The sequence below is a fragment of the Emys orbicularis genome, chromosome 10 (genome assembly GCF_028017835.1).
Source record: "Emys orbicularis isolate rEmyOrb1 chromosome 10, rEmyOrb1.hap1, whole genome shotgun sequence".
In the NCBI taxonomy this organism is placed as follows: Eukaryota; Metazoa; Chordata; order Testudines; family Emydidae; genus Emys; species Emys orbicularis.
Window position 1 is genome coordinate 6,792,387 of NC_088692.1, and position 17,722 is coordinate 6,810,108.

Sequence of the window (17,722 nt, forward strand, 5' to 3'; positions counted from 1 at the left end):
CCATTACTGCAGCCTAGCTGGAAAAGCCCTTGCTCTCTATGGTGGGGAAATAGCTGGTGGATCTTTGCATGTATGGACTCACCCACACTGTCCCCACATTCTGCCCTTGCTCCACTGCCCAAACCCCCTTGGTTTGGGGTGTTGGTATCCCCGACTTGGAATAGAGCCCAGCCCACATGTTTGTACCACTCCACTTCTACAGCAGCCAACACCCTCAGGGAGGAGATCCAGGATTGTCCCTTAGCTGAACAAAACATTTGACTCTTTTTAACGAACAGCCGTGCCGTTCGTAATTAACGACTGTATGATCTAATGCCCAGGCTGGGGCCAGAACTTTTGCTGACGTCCTCTGAGCTGTGCTGGAGTCAATCACGCTCCGCTGATCTCGAGGCTGTGGCCCATTCATGGTGGGTGTTTTAGTTAATGGTTCTAGCTAGGTTACGAATTTGCCTCAACTCCATTCCGGCCAGGCCATCTCTAAAGGAGAGGCCAGGTCAGTGCCCAGGGTCCATTAAGATCTTGGATTCTCTGCTGAGGCTGGCAGGGGGCGGGCAATTGAATACTGGCTGTGCTTGATGTGGGCGCCTTTCCATAGAGAACATATGACCAAAGCCGCAACTAAGCCCTAATAGGACTTTGGGTCACTGTCTTATCCAGCCCCCCAGGAATGGCGCCAGATGCCAGCATCATCTCCTGGACTAGGTAATTCCACTGCAACAGGTCAGAGATCAGCAGAAACTCACCAATAACAATAATGATACCCAGGGCCATGCTTCACCCTGAGACTCTAAGGGGGAAGGCTTGGGAGCCGGTCACACTCCCCTAAGCCACTAGTCCCAGCACAAGGTATTATTAATTTAGAGGGTCATTCTCCATTGGTGGGAGCATGATGAAGCATCAGCTTCGCCCGACCACAGTTCCATCCCAGCATGGAGCTGGGAGTAAAGGGGCCATTGTCCGTCACATTCCCTGGAGCTCCCAATGTTCTTCTCCGGAGTGATTTACCGTCTTTCATGTCCACACTTGCCAGCTTCTAAGCCGTCATTCCTGGGAGTGCCCCCACCCCAGCAAGCCTTCACTTTGCCCCCTCACCCGGCTGGTAGGATGCAGCCTTGGAGAGCAGATTTCATAACTGCTCCTCCTGGGTTCCTTAAGGTCTAACAATGTTTGCTGCCAGCTACATCTGGTGCAGATGCCTTTAATTCCTGGCTCTGAAGAGGCCATGACATCTCCGCCTGCTTTGTAATTTTGCTAGGGTGGCAAACAATGAGAGAACATGTGACTGGTTAATAAGACGTCCCAAAGACAAAAACAAGCTCATTAAAAGCAGGCCTGAACCATGCACGAGACAAGTCATTTCCATCGTACAAGGAGGGCAAAGCCTTTGAAGTCAGGCCCTACGGCCTTGGCAGGAGGCTTGCCCTTCCCTGCACCCATGAGTGACCTCACTTGAAAACTGGCTCTTACCCAATGCCGTCAGCAAGGCACAAGAGAGAAAACAGGCGCAAGGCAGCGTTTGGATTTAATGGGGTTAACCCCGTGGCCCTGGTGAAGCCAGGACGTCGGCATACAAAGAACATACATGATCTTTAAAGCAGGCCGATACCCACAGTGGGCTGCCCAGCCAGATAGGGTGCTCCGTATATTCTTACATGATGCCATCTACTAGCCAGGGACAAAGACCCCTGGGGAAGCCCATCCCGAGTGCCTGAAGTCTAACACCCCACTTGAGTTGGCAGTAGAATTTGAACCTGCGACCTTCAGCTTAGCTGGGTGCAATTGTAGGTTCACACTTTCCTCTAAAGCATCCCGCAACAGTCCACATAGGAGGCAGGACACGGATCAGTTTGTCCCTGTGGGCTTGCAAACATTCATCCCAACATATGGCTGGCAACAACTATCTGATCCAAATGCACCAGGAACGGAGCTAGTGTAACACCGACAAACCCCGGTTGTCGGCGGGTGGGATCGAACCTGAGACCTCTAGAACTTAGTTCAGGAGCCTCTACTGCATGAGCTAAAAGCCAACTGGCTGTTAGCGAAGGCTGTAGAGCAGACTCATTAATCTCTCTGTCTCTCTCTAAGGGCTTGTCTACACCACGCAGCCTTGTCGCTAAAAGTCAGCGTGTGTAAATGCTCTTTGTCGGTACTTTTGCCAACCAAATATTTCCAGGCCCGCGAGCGGCATTAGCTTTGTCGGCAGGAGAGTGCTCCTGCCGACAAAGCCGAGTTCACACTGCCACTTGCGTTGGCAAAATTTTTGTCTCTCTCAGGTGGGGCTTTATTAAGTACCCGTGAAAGACAAAAGTTTTGTCGACAACTTCTCAGTGTAGACAAGCCCTAAGTGGTCTCGGTGCCACTAGATGGGACAGAACACCACACCCAGGAGGTGTGTGAGTTACACAAGCAGCCAGTGTAATCTCCTTGTCTAGGCCAGTTCCTTTACAACTGGATTCTGCGTGAGTCAGAGACCAGTTGAGACTCACCAGTAATAACAATGCCCAGCCATGGTGGAATGCAGGGACAGTAAATCTTTGAGGAGTCACAGCTTTAGCAAAGAAGAGACACGGGGTGGGGAGTGACTCTTAGCACTTGAGACACCAAGCCCAGGCATGGAGAGAAACACCAAAATAATAGCAAAGGTTTCAAGACACACGGCTATAATCTGTGCCCAGCAGGGAGAACCCAATGAGTGACTTGAAGGTGCAACGTTCATCTTCTTTAGAATCCTCTGGCCTGTACTATGCAGGTCAGACCAGATGATCACAACCGTCCTTTCTGGCCTTCACATCCAGGAATGAATTTGTAGGTCAACAGCCATTACAAGCTGCACAATTAGATATTTGAGCTCCAAATCCAAGGGAAGCCAGGCAAATCAACAAAGCATCCTAGCAACTACCTAGGTCCTCAATGGGAAAGAGGACCAGGGAAGAGAGGGCAGCTCTGCCACTCTGGAGAGAGATGTGACATCACACAGTGCTAGCTGTTAAATAATGGGGGTTCCATACTTGCATTTCTTCACAGTTACTCCTGATGCCGGCAGAGTTTCAGCCCACGACTGACATTAGTGGGCAGGCGCTGAACCTCTGAAAACAGCTGTTTCCCATGGGAAAGACTGAATGGCTGTGTCGGATAAAGGCAGGATCAAATTAACTCAGATATCCCAGTCCTACAAGCCGAAGAATCTCCTGTATTTTCAAGTGGCCCTCAGAGTTTGCCGCTCCACTCCCCACCACCAAGAAACCACAGGCCACCACGGCTCTGAAACAGTCCACACGTTTTCAAACTCCGCCTGTGATCCCTCACAATACATGGGCAGTTGTGGGACACTCTGCAGAACCATCAGGTCCCAAACTATGGCACTCCCCCATCCTCCCACGCAGGTTTGGGGGGCCCCCTCTCTGGGCACAAGGAAAACATACGTTCAGCTCCCAGAACCATGGCAACAGCACACCTGGGGATCTGCCTGACAGCTCACAACAGGACTTGAAGATGCCCGGCTCCCATGGCAAAGGAGTCCTTCTAAAGCTATCATGCCTCTGCCCAATTCAAGAACTTCGGCATATGGAGTCAGTTCTTGCTGGGATGTGCAGCGGGCTAACACATGAACCTCTCATCCCTCCAGGCCAGGGCTCCCTACCAGGGGACTGTCTGCTATCATGAATATATCTAGCGCAGCTAGCAGTCTGCCTAGAACAGCAGTCCCCAAACTTTTGAGGGTTGCGCCCCCCCTTACCCCTGTCTGCGCCCCCTCGCCCCTGCCCCCATCGGAGCCGGGAGCAGGACCGTGGCTCCGGAGGGGATGTTGACAGGGGCAAGGGGGCCGAGGCTGGGGCCGCAGCTAGGGCGGAAGCAGAGCCGCAACTGGGCTGCAATGGGAGCTGGCAGCTGGGCTCTGCTCCCAGCCCCACCCCCAGCCTTGGCCCCGGGCCGGGAATGGATCTGCAGCCAGCGGCCGAGGATGGGGAAGAAGGGAGGGGCAAGGCCAGGAGTGGAGACGCACCAAGGCTGGGACCAGGGCCAGGCGTGGGGCCGGGAGCTGGGGATGCAGCTTGGAGCGGGACCGGAGCAGAGCTGGAGGCGGGGAGGGGCTGAGTGACGTTCCCTCCCCCCCACATAGGGGCTGGCCCAGGCCCTGCCACACCCCCCAGACGTTCCTCCGCGCCCGCCTGGGGGCTCCTCACAGTTTGGGGACCTCTGGCCTAGAACAAGCTAACCACTGTCCCAGCATGTCTAATAGGTCCCCGATTGTTATTGCTGCTTCCTTGTGTGAGTTGGGAAGTGCTCAGGTACTACACTAGATATGCAGAGAGGATAGAGTCTCCATTGGCTCTCTCTGCTCCAGACTCTTGACCAGGAACGTGGAGGAGATCTTTCCTGGGAAGTACACAGAAGTGGCATGAGTGAGGAAAGGCTCCTAGGACACAATCTACTGGATACTGAGGGACTAAAATGGCCAAACAGTACAAATGATCTGACAGCCCAAAGCACCTTACACACGTAACTGATATTGACACTATACCTAAAGGGATCACATTACCCACCAATGAAATGCAGCCACCTCTGAAGCAAAACACAGCAGCTGTTCAACAACACAAAGCAACACTTTGTGACTCGGTTCGGGCAGGAAAGAAAGTTCACATATCCAGCTGAAAGTGCCAGGGGAATGTAGGGAGCCTGGATGCAACTACCTGAGCTGAAATTTGGCCAAGCCACCAGGATAACCACCCCTAATTTCTGAAAAAGTGCCCCGGGGACGTTAGTGACAACGAGTGGCCAAGATTGAGGTTTTACAGAATCATAGAGCTGTCGGGCTGGAAGGGGCCTCGAGAGGTCATCTAGTCCAACCCCCTGCACTGAGGTAGGACCAAGTAAACCTAGACCCGCCCTGACAGGGGATTGTCCAACCTGCTCTTAAAAACTTCCAGTGATTCTACAGCCTCCCTTAACTACCCTTCAAGTTAGAAAGTTTTTTCTAATCTCTCACCTAAATCTCCCTCACTGCAGATTAAGCCCCTTACTTCTTGTCCTAGTTTGAGTGAGCATGGAGAACTATTGATCACCATCCTCTTTATAACAGCCCTTAATTTATTTGAAGACTGTTATCAAATCCCCCATCAGACTTCTCCAGACGAACCAGGCCAGGTTTCCTCACAGGTCACGGATTCTAAACCTTTTGTCATTTATGTTGCTCTCCTCTGGACTCTCTCCGGTTTGTCCACGTCTTTCCTAAGGTGTGAATCCCCAAATGGACGCAGTTCTCCAGCTGAGGCCTCCACAGTGCAGAACAAAGCAGAACAATGACCTCCCCCACTTACATACGACACTCCTGTTAATACACCCCAGAATGACATTAACCTTTTTTGCACCTGCATCACATTGCTGACTCATATTCAATTAGGGATCCACTACAATCCCCTGGTCCTCTTCAGCAGTGCTACCACCCAGCCAGTTATTCCCCATTTCGTAGCTGTGCATGTGATTTTTCCTTCCTTAATCCTTTGCACCTGCCTTTACTGAATTTCATTTTGTTGATTTCAGACCAATCCTCCAATTTATCAAGCTCATTTGAATTCTAGTCCTGTCCTCCAAAGTGCTTGCAACCCCTCCTAGCTTGGCATCATCCACACATGTTATAAGCATACTCGCCACTCCATTGTCCAAGTCATCAATGACAGTACTAAACAGTACCGGACCAGGACTGACTCCTGTGGGACCCCACTAGATACATCCTCCCAGTTTGAGAGCGAACCATGGATACCCGCTCTCCGAATACAGTCTTTCAACCAGTTGTTCACCCACCTAGACCACATGTCCCTAGTTTGCTTATCAGAATGTCACTAATCTCTTACCCAAAAGACAGCACCTCCATCAGCACCCTAGCATCATACTGGAGTATGGATTCTGGGACAACTCACGGGGAACGGCACTTTCGAGTGAGTCCCCAGCACCACTCCTGCTGGTTCTAGATGCTCGGGGAAGCATACATGCAGGGAGAATGGTGTCCCTGATGTCCTTAAACAGCAACGCCTGAAAGAACAGCACCATTTATAACAATGAGCTGTTTAAATTATAATCAGCATGGCAGCACTTGAAGGTTCCAACCAAAATCAGGGCCCCACCACGCCAAGGACTGTGCAGACACAGCAAGAGACTGTTCCTGGCTCAGACTAAAGAGCGGGAGAGGAAAAAAGTGGCCCCGGAAAGGGGCCCGCCCAAAGTCACACAGCAGGTCAGCGGTAGTGCTGGGAAGAGAAGCCGGGTCTCCTGATTCCCAGTCCAGTCCTCGCTCCGCTGGCCCAGTACCATTCAGCGCTACCTCAATCAAAGGGCAGTTACTGATTGAGGAGTTTCAGTGACATCACATTTCCTTGCTAGTGCTTTTCCTCTTTGGAGAGCAAGGCTCCTTCCAGGAGACGGGCAGGCCCGGGCTGCCGTGGTTGGTGGATTCCACACCACTAAGTACTAGTGCCGCAAGCCTTATTTTAAGGATCTTCTGGACACGGGCATCCTTATCTCGCTGAACAGGAGAGCAAGGATACAGTGCACTCAGATCCAGGCCCCAAACCAGCCTGGGGGCTCCTGGAAGCAAATCCAGGGACTGAGCCTTTTCGGAGGAAAGCCGCAGCAGTGTTGGGGAATGCCACGCGGGCAGGGAGTGGGGCAGCAGTCACCACCCAAGAGCGGAGTGGGCAGAACACACAGAGTTAGGTTGCCAGTTTTGGGTGGATGTATCCCTGGAGGTTTCATCACATGACATCATTTTAATTAAAGATTAATCTTTAATGCCTGGAGACTCCAGGACAAAGCCTGGAGGGTTGGCAAGACTACACAGAGCGGGCACAAGCGGGAACTGGTTGTGAGCGCCCCCTGGTGGCGGAATAGCTACATTTCACCAGTAACATCCCTTGGTATAGTACAGTGCTTCACAGACCCTGCGACGCTGTGCGAGTGGCTTCTTGTTTCACCTGTGCACATGCCAAGACCTCGTCAGATCCAGGCATTAGATCAGCCAATCCCTATCCCAGGAGGCCACGCGGGATTGGCCCCCTAGAGCAGCGGTTCCCAAACTTTAACCACCTGTGAACCCCTTTCACTAAAATGTCAAGTCTCGCGAATCCCCTCCTAAAAAGGAATATTTCCAGGGATTTTCTCCTTGACCGGAGTATAAATGATAAAATCCGTGATCTTGGAAATAAACAATTTGTTTTTCTGACATTCTTATTACACACTATTTATTATTAGTTATCACTACAGTGTTTTTATTACATTATGAAAATGGCAACACTCTTCCAGGATCTCACTTTCGTAGCCTGTATCACTTAGAATAAGCCTGTTATAATACCAGGCTCCTAGCTTTCATCAAGAAGTATCAGATGTGAAACAGCAGGAAGGGATTTAAGAAGCCAACTCAAAGAGTTCCTCCTACACAAGCATTCAGGTCTTGAGCAGTCCAGGCAAACAACGCACGTTACAACAAAGCTTAAACTTGTTCATCATAATTTTAAAAACAAGACTAACTGCCTATTTAATTTTAAAAACAGCAAAAGATATCCACCTCCCTTTCCATTTCTTATAAGGAGTCTTGAAGTTTAAATCTCCTCAGTGTGATAGAGATGCTGGCTTTGATCTGCTTAGCTCTTGGAAGTCCAGGGGCACCGGGAGGCTGCTGGCCCCGTGCTGCCCGCGGTCCCTAGGAAAAGCTCTGTCCACCATTAGGGAATTTTTTCCCCCGAGAATCCCCTGTAACATTTCGCAAACCCCAGTTTGGGAACCACTGCCCTAGAGCACATTTCTTCCTCCATTCTGCACCTGAGCTATTTGTTTCCTCTCTGGGGGGTGCAGGATTGATGTGGCTCAGATCTAAGTCCCCCCTTGCTGCCTGCAGTCCCAGGTCACTCTGCAGTAGGGTTGCCAACCTTCCAGGATCGACCTGGAGTCTCCAGGAATTAAAGATTAATCTTTCATTAAAGATCATGTCATGTGATGAAACCTCCAGGAATACATCCAACCAAAACAGGCAACTCTACTCTGCACCTTGGGCCTGGCCCCTGGGTGTGATGCTCCAGGCTGGTGTCATCGGATTACAGGTCAATTTGCACCCAAGAAACTCATGACACACCAAGCAGCTCAGGAGAGTGAAGAGAGAAGTTCTGTGTGGGTCTAGAAACCTCTAGAAACCCTGAATAAGGACAGGACTCAGCTATACCCACCTGTGGGAATCAGACACTTCCTGCAGGTGTTTGGACCATCCACTGGAATGCAATAAAGCTACCTCTCCCTGCAACTCAATTTTATGGGATGACTCCAAAACCCCAGGGCAAGGATCTTGTTCTTAATTAAACTCTACAGGTCTTTAGCTTAATTCCCACTGAGCCCTGTTGGTTTCTTCCCTACTACATTTGACATTCATAGCTACATTTTTCCACAAGATGAGCAGGAAGCGTCACTGCTTGAGAAGTGACAGGCGAGGGAGAGGGGAATTCAGTTCCTCAGTCCCATTTCCCTCTTTGCTGAGGCTGCCAAGAATGGGCCAGTTAGCGCTGAGCATGTTGTGGGTTTGGGATCCTGATCTCTGTCCATCAATCTCTCCACGACATCGCAAATGTGCCTCTCATTTGGAAGACGAAGTACCAAACGTCCTAGTTATTAGCACTGAGCATCTTCTAAGGGCTGGTCGTCACTACAGTGTTAGGTCAAAGTATGATGCGAGTGTTGCCCCAACCCGAATTCTGTCCACACACAAAAATCTCTAGCTCATGTTAAGTGGTGCTTTGAGCTCGAGCTAGCTGGTCCCCGAGGGATGGACTGAAACTCTGAGTGCTGCTGACTCTAGATTAGTGGTTACCAAACTGTGGCACGTGTCCTGCCGAGGGCACGTGAGACATCTCTGGGGGGTTTGCGGGAGAAATTGTGTAATGGTGGATTTATTATTTTATTTGTTGTATTTTCATAATAGGCGACTCAGATGATGCTTTACAATTCTGTGGGAATTTGTTATATAAAATACAGTAGTTAATTTACTTCAGGATGTACCAATGAGAACACAGAGACACGGACGTATGAAGCCCTCCCCTCCAATCACCGCGGGTTCAGGTGCCCAGCACCTGTCCAATCTGAGCTCAGAACTTAGGGAGGGGGTTGATAATATACACAGCGCACTATCACTATATCTGTACGTACGTAACAGTGAAATATGGACAGATGGCTAAAGCCAGGAAGTGTGAAGAATCATAGAATATCAGGGTTGGAAGGGACCTCAGGAGGTCATCTAGTCCAACCCCCTGCTCAAAGGAGGACTAATCCCCAGACAGATTTTTTTTCCCCAGATCCCTAAACGGCCCCCTCAAGGATTGAACTCACAACCCTGGGTTTAGCAGGCCAACGCTCAAACCACTGAGCTATCCCTCCCCTTGAAGAAGAACATACAAAGGATCAGTGATGAGAGGGGTAGGGGTACATGGGCCGCTGGTAGATTTGGAAGGGGGTACACCACAAGAAAAGTTTGGGAACTTCTGCTCTAGAGCTAGTGATGCGGTGGGGACACAGCAGCTGGAGGTAAGAACAACTCCTCAGCCGCTAACCCAGTCATTCTGCTCATCCCATCACTCAGGGTAGCCACTCACTGTAGTGACGGGAAGGGTTCTCCCAGCAGTTAACGTCTCTCTCCGAGATGCAGTAGCTAGAATTCTCCCATCAACCTAGCGCGGTCTACGCCAGCGGGGTCAACTTAACTGTTTAGTGTAGACCTGGCCTAGCTGTTGGCGTACAGACAACCCCTCATTGGTTCCCAACTCTTCTAACTCCTGTGTGCTCAGCGCTGCCTCCTCCATGGCCTCCAACAGCTGCTTTTAGAGCAGGGGGTCTCAAACGGGGGGGTCGGGACCCCTCAGGGGGTCACGAGGTTATTGCATGGGGGGTCGCGAGCTGTCAGTCTCCATCCCAAACCCCACTTTGCCTCCAGCATTTATAATGGTGTTAAATAGGTTAAAAAGTGTTTTTAATTTATAAGGGGGGGTCGCACTCAGAGGCTTGCTATGTGAAAGGGGTCACCCGTACAAAAGTTTGAGAACCACTGTTTTATAGCATCCCCTGGGCTCCCTCCCAGACAGGGCCGGCTCCAGGCACCAGCCGACCAAGCACGTGCTTGGGGCGGCACCTTGGGGCGGGGCGGGGCGGCGCTTGGGTTTTTGTTGTTGTTTTTTTTTTGGTTCGGTGGAGCAGCGCTGGAGGGGTTTTTTTGTTTGTTTTTGTTTCCGCCAGGTAGTGCTCGGAGGGGGGGCTTGGGCGGCGCGGCGTTCGGGGGGGCGGGGCTTCAGGCAGCGCGGAGCTCGGGGGGCGGGGCTTCAGGTGGCGCAGCGTTAGTGGGGGGGGGGGGTGTTACGGCGGGGCAGCGCTCTTTTTTTTTGCTTGGGGCGGCAAAAAAGTTAGAGCCGGCCCTGCTCCCAGAGCCCTGCTCTCCCTCAGTTCTCCCACCCTCTGGGGCCTGAGTACCAAGTTAAGTCTCCACTTGCTGGAAATCAAATCCCTAAACGCCATCACAGCAGCCAAGCCCCCGCCCGGACGGGTTTGATTGTTTGCATGGCTTTTGCCCAGGTGTTCAGTGGCAGAGAGCGCCAGACAGATGCCCTCTGGGACACCGTGTTTCAGAGCCCTCAGTGCCATACACAGTCCTGGCTACTCACCGATATTTTGGTGAAGACGGAGAGCAGGAGTGACAGGGCGGAGAGGTACATCCGGATTCTCTCCCCTCCGAACCGTCTCTGGAGATACTCCGGCATGGTGACGATCTGAGCGGCAGAGACACAGGGGTCACTGCACGGCACGGCAGTCCCCTGCCACAGGCAGCTGCAGCCCAAGTCAGAACGGGGAAGTACCGGGAGGGCTAATGGGAGCTTGAACAGAGCCCAGGAATTATGGCTGCACTCCCTCTTGACCCGGGGGAGGAAGGGGCTTTGTGAAGAGCTTGGCACCCTCAGGCAAACACAGCTTTTGCCTCCACAAAGGGTACATGCCACCCAGCACGCAGGCACACTCTGCACTCCAAAGGGCACCAGCAGGCAGGCTATGTGGCTAGGAGAGGGGCTTGGTCCCAGGCAGGGAGGAGCTAGCTAGGACTCCATCCGTCTGGCTTCTCGTAGGGCCCTGCACAAAGCCAGTCTGTCTGGGGTCTTATACCCCTTGCTAAAGCTATAAAGCCCCTCAGCCTCTAAGATCCTGAAATTAACCAATGAGTTAAGAACTGAGCTCGGCTTACAAGTGGGAGGCCTGATTTCACTGCAGGCACCACGGCAACACCACAAAGTCATTGTTAGTATCAATATAATCAGAAATACAAACATGGCTAATATCACCACCTCAGTGAGGAATCAGCGTTTGCAAAAAATGAGCCGTGCCACTTGTGTGCACGCACATACCCCACTGCTCTCTCCTGGGCGGAATCGGAACTGCCCAGGTGTGTGTCATGGACCCCATCCTGCAGGCTGGTGGGGTCTATTTCCCACCGGCTCAGGCAAAGAGAGCAGAGTTCACCCAGGGTTAGGGTTCACACAGATCCTGCCCTGAGTCGCAGCCAGCCAGTGACAGTATCTGGTAATGGCTATGAAAGTGGGGCTGTCCGGCTGTGTCCGGTATACTCCGACTGTACTTACCCCCGAGGAGATGTAGACTGGTACAAACACCCAGGCCAACGCCAGCAGGACATAGGTAGCCTACGGAGAAGCAGGGGCACAGCAGAGTCTGATCAATCACGGTTCTGTCCACAGCAGGGCCTCCAGCTTAATGTTAGCAACGTCACTGGGTCCCACGCAGGAGGCCCGAGCTGGGCCCAGCCCCACCTCGAGATGCACCCTCAGATCTCCACGGGCTCTGTGGAGCATGGGTGTGTCTGAGGGTGGGATACAGAACTCCCCTATGGACACTCCCCATCTCAGTGCTTAGCACCTGGCATTGCTGACTCCACAGGTTACCAGAGATTTCATGTTAACTCCTTAAGGCCTTACGTTAATGCAGAGCCCAACCCCCTAGTGGAGAAATGCTTGGAAAACCAGGGAGCCTTTTCTGGGCTATCAATTTGCCATAATATCCCCAGTCGGGATGTCTGCCGGGGTTGGACTTGGGATCTCTGGATCTGGAAGCATGGGCTACCAGGGCATGAACTAAGGCACCAGGTACCTCAGCAGGCTCCTAAACATCTATATGTGGCCCCGCCTATAGAGGGATACCGAGAGCTTAGCATGGGTTACACATATTTTCCCCATCAGCCCTAATGGGGTTATGTGCAAATGCCCCATTAGGTGGGTAAGGCTTTGTCTGTCCCAGGTGGCTCCAGTGACCAATTAGCGTAATAAGGCAAAGTGACTCACATTCCATTCAAAGCCAGCGACGGCAATTCCCCCAGCAGCTCCAGTCCCAGCCAGTCCAATAAAGAGCCCTGATCCTTCACTGCTGGCAAAGAGGGAGGCTCCAATCTGCAGGCCAAAAGCAAGGAGGCGCATTAGCACGCACAGCTTAGCTAGGCATTGACGTCTTTGCTATGTATCCCATAGGGCGAGCCTGGTTGCTTGCTTATATATCTTCTCTTATGGGCTTGAGTGTTTCTTTTAATAGATTTGGACTAGAGCATTCTTGGCCATACCACAAGGACCCTACAGGTCACATCCTGTATGTTGAGCTAAAGCAAGTTAGCATTCATATGTTCGGGGCCTTTAGCCTAGGTAAGTGAGGATGAGTTAAAGCAAGTTAGACCTTTGGCATAGATAGATGACTACCTAAGTTATGCCCTCTTTAAACTCAACAGGTACACCACAAAGAACATGGAAATAACATGGTTAGTCAGAAATAAGAGATGTGAGGATGAGCCAGCTAATGGTCATGAATAGGTATGAACATGCCAGCCTAGAGGGTAAGCGTACCCTGATATTTTGTGGGTGAGGAAATTAAGTTTGGACATGGAAGGTGGGCACATAGTGGTCAGGCTCAATAAGACAGGCAAACCACCATGTATGTTAGTTGGTTAGTTTTAACTTCTATAGTCTTTCAATAGCTTTTCAGCTCTCTAGCTTCTCCTTAGTTCTGCACCTCCCAATCGAGAATTGAGGAACCTGGCCCATCGGACTCTCTTGGCATGCCAGAGGCGAGGCTGGTCCTTTGTCTCTTACCACCAGGTTACCAAGGGTGGGTGTGAGTGTGTTAATCTAGGAAGTTTTATGGTGTATAATACCACATGTACCTCTAGGACAATATTATTTCCTTTGTCATTCTGATTGATTACTTTTCCATTTGATCATTATTCCATTTATCTCCATCAAAGTCTCTGAGGCTGTATTTTGTTCTCAGTTGAGTCATACATCTCGAGAGTCCTTGCAAAACTCTGCGTAGCCTGATTCTGGGACAAGAACCTTATTATCTTCTGATCAGATCAACTGGCAAGCCTGTAACCCATATTATATCCACAAGAATATGAATCCCCTAAAATCAGGCAACAGCAAGCTCCGTCTATGCCGCCAACGGAACCGTGTTAGCTGAACGGGTTTCAGACAGGGTTCACCTGGATGGCATAGAGCAGGCTGCAGCGCCTGGCAAACTGCAAGGAGCCAGCTTGGCCACCAGGCATCTCCACGTAAGCTGGTGGGGCTGATCCACCAGCCAAAGAAGGCAAAGCCATGCTCCAAACAAGGGCACCAGTCCAGCTCCTTTGCTGAGGGCTTTGCTCTACTGCCTCAGAAGCAAGGATCCAAAACAACACACAGCCACTCAAAGAATCTCATTGCCCCTCAGGGTCTCATCTTATCCTTGTGTCCAGGTCTTCCCTGTCCTCAGAGCCCAGCCAGCTCCTAGGAACATCTGCTCCTCTGCCCCAGAGCCAGGAAGACTTGTATGATTTCCTGTAGTCAGCAGGCCTGTGAGGCGCAATTACAGCTTCCAGTTTTAAAGGGCCCGGGGGCTAGAAGAGGCGCCCTGAGACGTGCACACTCAGCTAATCCTGAGCTCACTCGCAAGGCCGCTAACAGAATTTCTTGCTGTTGGGAGGCATTTGGGAGCCCAGGGCTTCCTTTCCTCATGCAAACACTTGTCAGAGAATCACACGTCATTGCATTTGCCGCAGTGCAGAAATGTCATTACCGGGCAATGCTGCCCAGACCTGAGCTGTAAGGAAAGGGTACGGGGAGGGGATCAGCCATCCTGCATTTCTAGACAAGAACGAAATGCGGAAGGAATATATTGGTTGTAACAAATCTGGGGCCACCTATGACTTTGTGGGAGTTACCACGCTGCCGTCATAACCGGGCATGGCTGCTTGGCAAAAGCGGGGACAGAATTCAGATCCTGCTGCTCCAAATGCCCCTACCCAAGCTTAGACTGGCCTACAGGGAAATCTCCTAGGAGACCACAGGGCTTGGATGCCGTAAACCTTCCGAGCAGTGGTAGGTTAAGCACAGATCCCATTGATCTGGGGTCTGAGTCCTGGTTAGCAGGACCCAACAGATCACAGATCTTCCGAGGGGTAGCAACGAAGAGGGACCCCACCACTGGAGAAATGAGATGTAGCTCCAAGTCAGGCAGGGGCGAGCAGATGCTGGCTGCCTCCTGGTGGGAATCCAGTGTGTTCCTGTGTTATGCATTATGGGGCATGATCTGAGATGTCTGTTGATTCATCGCAAGGTGTTTGAACTGAGTGTATTACAAGAGGTACCCCATGTGGCAAGCCAGGTACGGAGGCAGCTACACCCAGCAGAAGATTGCAACTCCCTGATATATGAAGAGTGATAATATTAGCTCCATCTCCCCGGGCACTGGAGGTGATGGTGGGTAGATACAGCATGGGCCACCACTGCTCCGGAGACCCCGCTTCCCTCCTTTTCATAGGGGCAATGGCTCTGCAACAGAGGCCCAAGTGTGAGACCTGACTGCTGGGGACTGTCCTGCATAAAGAGACAGAAGAGAAGCCAGAGAGAGAGAGAGAGAGAGAGATGGCATCTACTTACAGGCCACCACGCCATGCTCCTGCCAGCAAGGAAGTAGCCACTGAGCGTATTCCTATTCACCCTGCATGAGGACTGAGAGGAAACGGAGATCAGCATGGAAAGAAAGCAGCCCTGCTCCCGTAAACCCATCCTGGAGAGCAACCAGGAGCCTTTGGATGGCTAACAAGAGCCATGTGACTGAGGAATGATTATACCACCACCACCTAGCTCTTATCTAGAGCTATTCGTAAGTACATTGCAAAGAGCTTTACACACAAGGGCCGCATCATTATCCCTATTTTATAGATGGTAAAATGGAGGCAAAATAACTTGCCCAAGTCTCCCAGCAGGCCTGCGCTAGAGCAGGTTCTAGAACCCAGGTCTCCTGAGTCCAAGTCGAGTGCACTAGCTACTAGGCCATATGATTATACGACACCTGCGGCAGCTCCCTGAGCAGGATAGAGCCAATCAGGCAAGAGTGGCCATGGACTCGTAGAGGATTGTCATATTCGGCCTCAGTGCTGAGCAGAAAGGCTTGGCCTGGATGTACCACCATCCTACAATGGATGGACTCAGACTTACTCGCATCCAATGGCTGGCGGCCAACAGAGGCTGAGGACCCTGCCTACGCTGAGGTTTGATTCAACAACCCGGGAAGCCAATAGGAGTCCTCCTATGGACTGAAATGGATGTTCGAGCAGGCCCCTAATACTACCACAACTAATAGAGCTTCTCCTTTAGCTCAAGTGGGAGAGGGGTGTGCTTTCGTAAGCCATAGATCCTCCTACTGAGGACATGGGTGTGTGTGGATTGACGAACGAACATATCAGACCCCAGACAGGTAGAACAGGCTGCTCAATTTGTTCCCATATAGGAGACACTGTTCTGCTCTAACTTGGCCTCAGCTCGTGTCTCGCTGAGCAATTAGCATCATAAAAATAGAAAGAATTATTTCCCGTTAAGGATTATGTAGGGGCGGTAAAAACCTTTGCAAATGCATCTATGTCTGTTAAAGCAGGATCTATTGGACTGACTCCCTCTGGCCACACCTGCCATGTGTCCTGGCCTTCTTAAGACTCAGCCATGCAAGGCGCTGAGTACTCTAGCCCCAGTCCTGCAAAACACTTAAGCACATGCTTAACTTTAAGCACGCAAATCCAGTGAACATCTTTCAGCCAGCATTTCTCAATGAGAGCAATTAGAAATAATCCTTAGCTCTTAAAGTCAAAGGCATACGGGAAAAATACCATAAAAGCAATCTGTCCAGGGGCTGTTTAACGTATCTTTGCTTTATATATTGGATGTTGTAGTATTTTGACACCTACAGAGTATAGTCCTGGGCACACTGGAAATTAGATTAGATAGGTAGCCCAATCGATCTCTTAGCAGCACCTGAAATAAAAGACTCCACTATGCCAGGGACGGAAGGTGCAGGTCTGTACAATTATGAATGGGAGGGGAGGTGACCATGAAACCAATTCTGTATTAAAAAGTGGGTCATGCTCTGAAAAAATCTGAGAATCTCTCAGGCTTCTTCCAGGTAAGCACCTCCAGTTACTTCCCAGGAGCAACAGATCCCAGCAGACATACTCCCAGGCAGGCTCCTTTTTCACATGTTCTGAAAGCTGCAAGATTCACATTCTCCTTGGGCTGACTCAGCCCTTTCTAGGCAGATAAACTGAGCTCTCTGGAGTTTGCTGGGATGGGGTCTCTCCGAGAAGATTTGAGAAGCCAAGACATTTTTTAATAAGAGTAGGAGCTTTCCCTGGGCCAAAATTTCCCCTCTCCACCCTGTTGTGGCGCAGGATATGTAGGAGCAGGCTGATTATCAAGGTGCTCAGCAACCCCTGGTAATCAAGCCGCAGCTTTCTGCGATCCACCGGAGAGGTCTGGGGCCCAATCTGGCAACCCCTACTCACATAAGGATCCCTTTTTAATTGTTTGAGGACTACTAGGTTGCAGGATCAGGAGTGTAGACCCTTATCTTGCAATCCAAGCCAGGCGGGTGGACCCGATTGCAGGATCAGGGCCTTAGTTTGCAAAACACTTTGGGAACCTTTGGGATGGAGTGAGTGGAAGCTAAGTACCCGCAGCACCTCGCAGGCTCAAGTCCAGAAAGGCACGTTGCTAAGGTGCAATAGTAAAATAAAGCAATTAACTAATGAGAATTTCAAAAACAAGGCTCCCGATCCTTTCAGGTGGCACCTGAGAAGCCAGTCCTGAGAGAGGAGACAGAAACGGCAAAGATTTAAAGTACATAACAGCAAATTAAACAAACAAAAAACCCTCTTACCCATATTCCCACAGCCACATTCAAGGCAAAATAAGCCACAATGACAAGAATGTCAGCAACATTGAACGGCTGCAGAGGGGTAACTGATCCAGCGGTGGAATTGTCACCCATCATCCCGACGCTCCCTGCCCAGCCCCAGAGAAAGCAGCAGAGTGTCAGAGAGACAATCACTGACTTGGTAACTGATTAGCTTGCCACTTGCGGGAATTGATCATTAAACAAGCCAGAGCTGGGATTTTCGCTTTGCGAAGTAGTTTGTGTGGACAGACAGGTTGTCAAAGTACAGCCCGGCTTCTGCCTCCCTCCCTCTTTCTGCTAACATATGGCCGCTTAGAGCTCCAGGAACCCAAAGCCAAGTCCAGGGAGTTAGGCAGTTGTTGAGCTGCAAACATGATTTCTGGCTGTCTGCAATCAACAGAACGTAAACTGGCTCCACTTATGCCCAGCCTTGAATTGCGATGCC

At 50.9% G+C, this 17,722-nt stretch overlaps 1 protein-coding gene across 1 annotated transcript in view; it reads right to left on the reverse strand.

The window, feature by feature from the left end:
• Positions 1-17,319, reverse strand: part of SLC5A10 (solute carrier family 5 member 10) — an 89,053-nt gene extending 71,734 nt beyond the window's left edge. The window contains exons 1-5 of the mRNA XM_065411967.1: positions 17,260-17,319; positions 14,988-15,059; positions 12,366-12,470; positions 11,652-11,711; positions 10,686-10,790 (exon numbers count right to left, since the gene is read on the reverse strand). Of these exons, the coding sequence (XP_065268039.1) occupies positions 10,686-10,790; positions 11,652-11,711; positions 12,366-12,470; positions 14,988-15,002 (285 nt within the window). The 5' untranslated portion in view covers positions 15,003-15,059; positions 17,260-17,319. The remainder of the gene's footprint in view (positions 1-10,685; positions 10,791-11,651; positions 11,712-12,365; positions 12,471-14,987; positions 15,060-17,259) is intronic.
• Positions 17,320-17,722: the final 403 nt, after the last annotated feature.